Here is a 7,233-nt window from a genome sequence, read left to right on the forward strand (position 1 = left end):
CCTTTTTTAAATTCATATTAGTATTATTTATATTTTGTTAAAATTATATTATTTATTTTAATTATTCTGCATGTTTTTACATGTTTTATATGTATGTGTCTGTTTACGTATCTATGTGTGTGTCCTAACAGTCTGTCTCTGTATGTCTTTTTGAAATCTGTACTCACTACAGGACAGAGATCTACGGCCAGAGGAAATTGAAGGTACAGAGATATCCAACATCCCTGATATGCATTATATCATTATAAATATCCAAAATAATATGATTCCTTCCCTGCTTGACTTCTCTACCTCCATCAACATGGATTTCTGCCATTACCTCTCTCAATTTATATGTATCTACCTTCAGTCTCCTCTAAATCCCTTGATAACACACATTTAGTGGAATAATTTAACCAAGTAATGACAATAATGGAAAACATTGGCTACTGCTTTGCAATTGCAAAAGTGTGAGTAGTTTTGGATGAACTATTGCTTCAACAAATGATATGAGTGATCACCGTACTTTTATCCTCCAGAATCCTCTTACTGGACAGACAGATTACACATTAATGTCAACAAACTGAGGAAGATGCTCTCTCTCTCATTTTTTCTTTGTCTGCAGAGTTGAAAGAAGCCTTCAGAGAGTTTGACAAAGACAAAGATGGATTTATTACCTGTAAGGATCTGGGCGAGTGCATGAGGACGATGGGCTACATGCCCACAGAAATGGAGCTAATTGAACTAAGTCAGCAGATCTGTGAGTGGCAACCTTGTCGTTATCATTATACGTCATTATCGTTTTATTTAAGAACAGACTCAGTGCATAAATAATATCTGAACTACTCATTTGGTGTGTATTTGTTATACTTACTACATTTGTATGTTTGTTCATTAGGTGGTGGTAGAGTGGATTTCGAGGACTTTGTAGATCTAATGGGCCCAAAGATGCTGGCTGAGACAGCAGACATGATTGGAGTGAAAGAGCTGAGAGATGCTTTCAGAGAGGTTGGTGTTCTATGTCTACTGTTTTCTGAAGTCACATGATTCATTTTTGGGTAAGTTAACCTTTTAATTGATCTTTTTCATCTCAGTTTGACTCTGATGGTGATGGTCAGATCAGTCTGGCTGAACTGAGGGAAGCCATGAAGAAGCTAATGGGAGAGCAGCTCAACCACAGAGAGATTGATGAGATCCTCAGGGATGTTGACCTCAATGGAGACGGGGAGGTTGACTTTGAAGGTAAGAATTATAATTGTTCTCTATGGGTTCTTAATTTTTTTTCCTTGCATGTGCATTATATACACTCATGACCAATTTATTGGGCATGCCTGTTCAACTGCTTGTTAACCCAAATCTCTAATTAGCCAATTGACCCTTAGCATGGAATTTGATTGACATGCAATCTGACCAATCAAAAGCCGAATTTGCCATTTTGTCAACAAATATGTACTGACGTCTCAAAAGTCAAAAGTTTACATGCACCTTGCAGAATCTGCAAAATGGTAATTATTTTACCAAAATAAGAGGGATAATACAAAATGCATGTTATTTTTTATTTAGTTCTGACCTTTATAATAATTTCACATAAAAGGCATTTACATATAGTCCACAAGAGAAAATAATAGTTGAATTCAGGTCCCACAAATTCTTTGGTTTTTCAGCATTTTTGTGTATTTGGACCCTTTCCAACAATGACTGTATGATTTTGAGATCCATCTTTTCACACTGAGGACAACTGAGAGACTTATATGCAACTATTACAGAAGGTTCAAACACTCACTGATGCTCCAGAGGTAAAAACGATGCATTAAGAGCCAGGGGGTGAAAACTTCAGGGTTAATTTTAATTATTTTGCCTTTTGGGAAACAAGTATTTTCTGTAGCCTTTGAAGGGCAGTAATAAAAAAAAACAAAAAAAAAACAAAAAAAACAAAACGCTATTTAGGCAAATAAAAGGAAAAATATACACAACTTCAATCTGTTCAAAAGTTTCACCCCTGGCTCTTAATGCATCAGTTTTACTTCTGGAGCATAAGTTAGTGTTTGAACCTTCTTTAATAGCTGCATATGAGTCCCTTAGTTGTCCTCAGTGTGAAAAGATGGATCTCAAAATCATACAGTCATTGTTGGAAAGGGTTCAAATACACAAAAAGGCTGAAAAAACAAAGAATTTGTGGGACCTCATGAACAACTATCACTAAACAAAAAAAAAATGTGGATCATTCAGGTAACAAAACAGTATTAAGAATCAAGTGTATGTGGTGTAATTTTTATATACTCTTGTGGATTATGTAAACATATTTTATGTGAAATATCTTATTCAGGTCAGTACTAAATAAAAAATAACATGCATTTTGTATGATCCCTCTTATTTTGGTAAAATAATTAACATGTTTTCAGATTCTGTAAACTTTTGACTTCAACTGTAGACATAAGACAATTTGCTAAAAGGTCAAACCAAGCATCAGAATGGGAGAAAGATGATTAAAGAGGCTTTGAATGTGGCATGGTTGTTGGTGCCAGACGGGCTGGTCTGAGTATTTCAGAAACTGCTGATCTACTGGGATTTACATGCACAACCATCTCTAGAGTTACAAAGAATGATCTAAAATAGAGAAAACATCCAGTGAGTAGCAGTTCTGTGGGCAAAAATGACATATTGTTGCCAGAGGTCAGAGGAGAATGGCCAGACTGGTTCAAGCTGATAGAAAAGCAACAGCAATTCAAATAACCACTTACTGCCACTTAGGTATTCAGAATAGCAACTCTGAATGCACAGCACGTTGAACCTTGGCTACAGCAACAAATGACCACACTGTGTGCCACTCCTGTCAGCTAAGAACAGAAAACTGAGGCTGCACTTTGCATGGGCTTACCAATATTGGACAATAGTAGATTGGAAGAAAGATCGCAATATGTACCAAACACACAGTGCACACTGGTTGAGTTGTGTACTATAATATACTTTTGCAAATGTGAAGTACTTTGATATTTCAACTTATAGTTTGTCTATAACTAATCTATTTTTCACTTTACACTCCACAGAGTTTGTCCGAATGATGTCTCGCTAACTTAGAGGACTCGTGAAAAAGGGAGAGAACAATCAGTTTGCCAACTCCTAATGTAAAGGGTAAAATACTGTGCGTCTTCTTTAATTAACTACCTTATATAATTATTTACACCATAGTGTTTCTTCATACAGGGACATTTATTTCACATGCTTGTTTTATGACAGAGAAAAAGTGTGTTATATTATATCTAGCATTTATTTCAACATTTTGGTCTGAAATTTAAAAGGTGTTAATTAAGGAGTTAATTAAGGAATTTCTTCATGTTTCCACATGTGTTCAGAATTATAAGGGTACATTAGTACATAGCTGTAGCACGCATTATTTATAAAGCGTGCTATAAACCCATGAATGGACATTAATTATTAACTACTGAAAATTGCCATTGTGGACTGACAATGCAGTGGCAGATATAAATCAGTATTATGTGTGTTTTAAAAGGTTAGAGTTCCTGTATGATGCTTTTAGGACTGTTAATACTTTCCCTGTGGGAACATGATATTAACATGCAAAACTGGATATCATACAACTCCGGAAGAGTCTGGAGATCCCTTGTAAAGATGTTTCTGACATCCATGTGATCTCCCCTTGCTTCTTAATCATTATGTTTAAACAAATGTTTATATCTTAATATCTGTTCTTGTCAACAACTGTGAATTATATAAAAAAAACGTAAATATTTTTATTGTTACTTCTATACAAAGATTGTAAATATTCAATAACTAATTAAATTAAATGGAATTCATTTAAACTGCTGAGTGTTAACTCTTATTTTCGTTTCAATCTCTAAAATACAATGGCGGTAAAAAGATTTCCCTTTGGTTACAAAAGCTAAGGCCTAGATAGATTTGCATAATCATGTGAAAAATCAAGTATGTCTATATATGAGGTGATTTAAATTAATACATTGATGTTTCCTGCATCGAGGCTTCTAAAATAGTCTGTGAATTCTCTCGCTGTTTTGCCAGCTCTCTGCAGTGAAGAAACACATAGACAGGATGAATGAAGGCCAGCAGAGTCAGGACAGTCAAGATGATGTTCACCTACAGAAACACAGAAATACAGTAAAATTTACACTTAAGAATTTTAATATTTAAACAAATGCTGTTTGAATTTGTTATGGAGATCTTTTGTATGGATTTCATCTTGGATGTGAAGAACTTACTTTTTTTATAGGCTTATTAGTATGTGAGTATTTAACTATATAATCTTGTTGCCGGTATTATAATGAAGAACATTTCCACATATCTAATAATTTATGACTAGAACTATTACTTAATAACAAAAACATGCTTTGGACATAAAAAAGTCATAATTATACCATAATTAATTAAAATGATAAGATGCAGAGTCATAATTATAATATAAGAGACAAATTGCAATATGCCTGTATATCGTCACGTATCTCACATGTGATATTGCGTTTATATAACAGTTCAACGGCACAAGTTTGTAAATACATAAGAAACAACAACAGAGTGTCTTTAAAAACCCTCTTTTGTGCAAATTACTTCCTTCCACCATGGAGTCAAATCTAAGTTTTAAAAAGTTGACCGAAATTCGAAAACATCACTTTAGAACTAGTAATGAGTTGCTTTATTGAAAGCTTATTGTATTAAAAGCTCTCTGTATTGTGTAGAGTATTATAAGAGACTGACTGAGTGTGATTACCTGAATCTGATACAGCATTTATTCTTCAGCTCAATCTCATATTCACAATAAAACATTAGTTTGAATGTCCGCTAAGGAAAGCGATATCTTTGTCGTACTATCCTTTCATCTGTTAAGAGTGGTTTCCGTGTGATTTTGGAGAGCACATTTCTGAAAACATTGTAGCTAATTTTCAAATAAAAGTTATCTTTCTTAACAAACCACATATTTAAAGTCTAAACAAGTAGATTCTAACCTAAAAACTCTTAAAACGACATTTTGTGACATGAAACTGTATCCGTCATGACACTTGCTGTGAGAAATATGTGTTACAAATGGTGAAACAGTTTAAGTTCTGTTATCACTAGAATATTGCACTCCTTTCTGCCAATCAGATTCAAGGACCAGAGAGAACGGTTAAATAAAAGTCAACATAGCATAGAAAGTCAAAACTGTGATTAAAAAGTCACAATTCCAACGGAACTCCAACAATAATTTTGTCACAATTAGGACTTTCTTATCATGTAAAAGTTTATGTCAGTTTCAACTTTTTATCTTGTAATTATAACTTTATATCATTTTGCCTTTTAATATTATAAATTTGATTAGGTAAATCACTATTTTTTTTGGTAGAAATCAACATCTAGTGGCCCCATAACTTACTGTATTTAAAGTAGGGGTGGCTATAGATTAATTTTTTTAATCTAGATTAATCTAGATTAAAATGGCTAATTTGAATTCTGCTGAAGGCATTTTCAGAATATGTGTGCTACCCAAATAATGACTAAAAGTAAGTCTTCGAGAACGGGCCAGGTGGCGCATTAGACCAGGCGCTCATCTCCTGTTTCCAAAATGCATCACAAACTGCTTGACAATTGCATTTACAACATAATTACCTATACAAACTTGTGTAACCAAGTACTTCTGCGCAAAAGGCTGCACGACGTGCGCGTTGCCGTTAAATACACAGACGCACACGGGCATGGATTTCTGCGTGCATAGTCTTCCATTAAACTGCGTTGCTTTTAGAAGCGTCAATTCAGTTGTTGCATATAATTTAATGTCTTTATTTCGGGATTATCAAAGTAAATTATAACTCAAACTTGAGATTTTACTGGGGCACGTGCCCCATTAAAACGGGTCTAGCAACGCACGCACCTGCCCTGAAGCGGCTTCATAACTGCATCCATGTTTGCACGTCTCATTTGATGTGGTAATTTCACAGAAGTTGAAGACTCGTTCTCGCCCCCTACAGTGCAATTCGACTAGGTATACGTCATCCGCGCTAAAATATCAAGGTGAAAGTCATCATAGCTTACGTAGTTTAGACCCAGCTCCCAACCCAACTTTGAGAATACATTAACGGCGATATTTTTTTTATCGCCCGATAAGAGTCTCACGTTAACGCAGCACGTTAACGCCGATAACGGCCCACCACTAATTTAAAGTAAATGCCACTTGATTTTTTTGGTTATATAATTCAATGACATTAACTCATTTATAAGTATACACATACTTTTGGGGCCACTGTATGTATATGAGCTCTTTGTGGTTTAAACAGTGCTTTGGAAATCGTAAATTTACATAGAAGGGGTCTCCTCCAAGAACTTTGTTGAGGGCGAAGCAGGGATACTGCAACAATGACAACACAGCTGACAGGGACATCACTAGACCATACAGCTTTCCAAAATGACGGGCAGGAAACCTGTAGGAATTCAGATTCATTGCACTCACTTTAGTATAGATTCCAGTTTAGCATTGATCAAGATGCTTATATCAGTCATTTTACTTACACTATGCTGATGAATGCAGCATTCCCTCCATATAGAAAGGAGCGGTTAAGGACCTGAAGGATGAATGTGACGTACTGGAGAGGGAGGAACGGAATGCTTGCACAGATGGAGAACAACAGGCACTGCAGAGAGGTGAGCAGGAGAGACAGAATGGACGAGCGCAGGTCTGCTTCCCATTCTGACACACCTACAAAAATATGTAAGGGTTTCAATGTAAAAGAAAAAAGGTAAACAAGTGTTATTAGAAGTCAGATCTTCATATTTCCCTGTCAACTGACCTGGATCTAGGGGTTTTCCTTTGTGTCTGTCCATTAGCAGTCCATTCCAGGGAGCACAGAGAACTCCACAGAACTGGGTGAAAGCAAATGCATTGGTGTACTGACTCACTGAGAATAAAAAAAAGATGAAAATCTTGTACTATCACAGTAAATGATCCTACCAGGGATGTTGCTAATCAGAATTGCATTCACAACTGAAAATCCAATTCCATTCCTGATAATTAAAATAGAATAAATTCATGTTCATGTACACTACCGGTCAAAAGTTTGGGGTCAGTAAATTTTTCTTCTTCTTCTTTTTTTTTTGAAAGAAATTAATACTTTTATTCACCAAGGGTGTGTTAAATTGCTAAAAAGTGATAGCAAATACTTACATTGTTAGAAAATATTTATATTTGGAATAAAGTTCTTTTGAGCTTTTTATTCATCAAAGAATTCTGAAAAAATATCACAACTTCTAAAT

At 35.1% G+C, this 7,233-nt stretch overlaps 2 protein-coding genes across 3 annotated transcripts in view; one reads left to right on the forward strand and one right to left on the reverse strand.

The window, feature by feature from the left end:
* The window catches only part of cabp2a (calcium binding protein 2a), a 29,468-nt gene extending 25,668 nt beyond the window's left edge, over positions 1 to 3,800 (forward strand). For both annotated transcript variants that reach the window (XM_073842033.1, XM_073842032.1), the window contains exons 3-7: positions 173 to 203; positions 605 to 739; positions 878 to 987; positions 1,074 to 1,221; positions 3,027 to 3,800. In XM_073842033.1, coding sequence (XP_073698134.1) covers positions 173 to 203; positions 605 to 739; positions 878 to 987; positions 1,074 to 1,221; positions 3,027 to 3,052 — 450 coding nt within the window. In that variant the 3' untranslated portion in view covers positions 3,053 to 3,800. The remainder of the gene's footprint in view (positions 1 to 172; positions 204 to 604; positions 740 to 877; positions 988 to 1,073; positions 1,222 to 3,026) is intronic.
* The window catches only part of slc43a3a (solute carrier family 43 member 3a), an 11,843-nt gene continuing 8,323 nt past the window's right edge, over positions 3,714 to 7,233 (reverse strand). Inside the window, exons 10-13 of the mRNA XM_073842031.1 lie at positions 6,771 to 6,878; positions 6,493 to 6,679; positions 6,284 to 6,404; positions 3,714 to 4,092 (exon numbers count right to left, since the gene is read on the reverse strand). Of these exons, the coding sequence (XP_073698132.1) occupies positions 3,949 to 4,092; positions 6,284 to 6,404; positions 6,493 to 6,679; positions 6,771 to 6,878 (560 nt within the window). The 3' untranslated portion in view covers positions 3,714 to 3,948. The remainder of the gene's footprint in view (positions 4,093 to 6,283; positions 6,405 to 6,492; positions 6,680 to 6,770; positions 6,879 to 7,233) is intronic.

Source organism: Garra rufa, chromosome 6 (assembly GCF_049309525.1).
Source record: "Garra rufa chromosome 6, GarRuf1.0, whole genome shotgun sequence".
Classification (NCBI taxonomy): domain Eukaryota; kingdom Metazoa; phylum Chordata; class Actinopteri; order Cypriniformes; family Cyprinidae; genus Garra; species Garra rufa.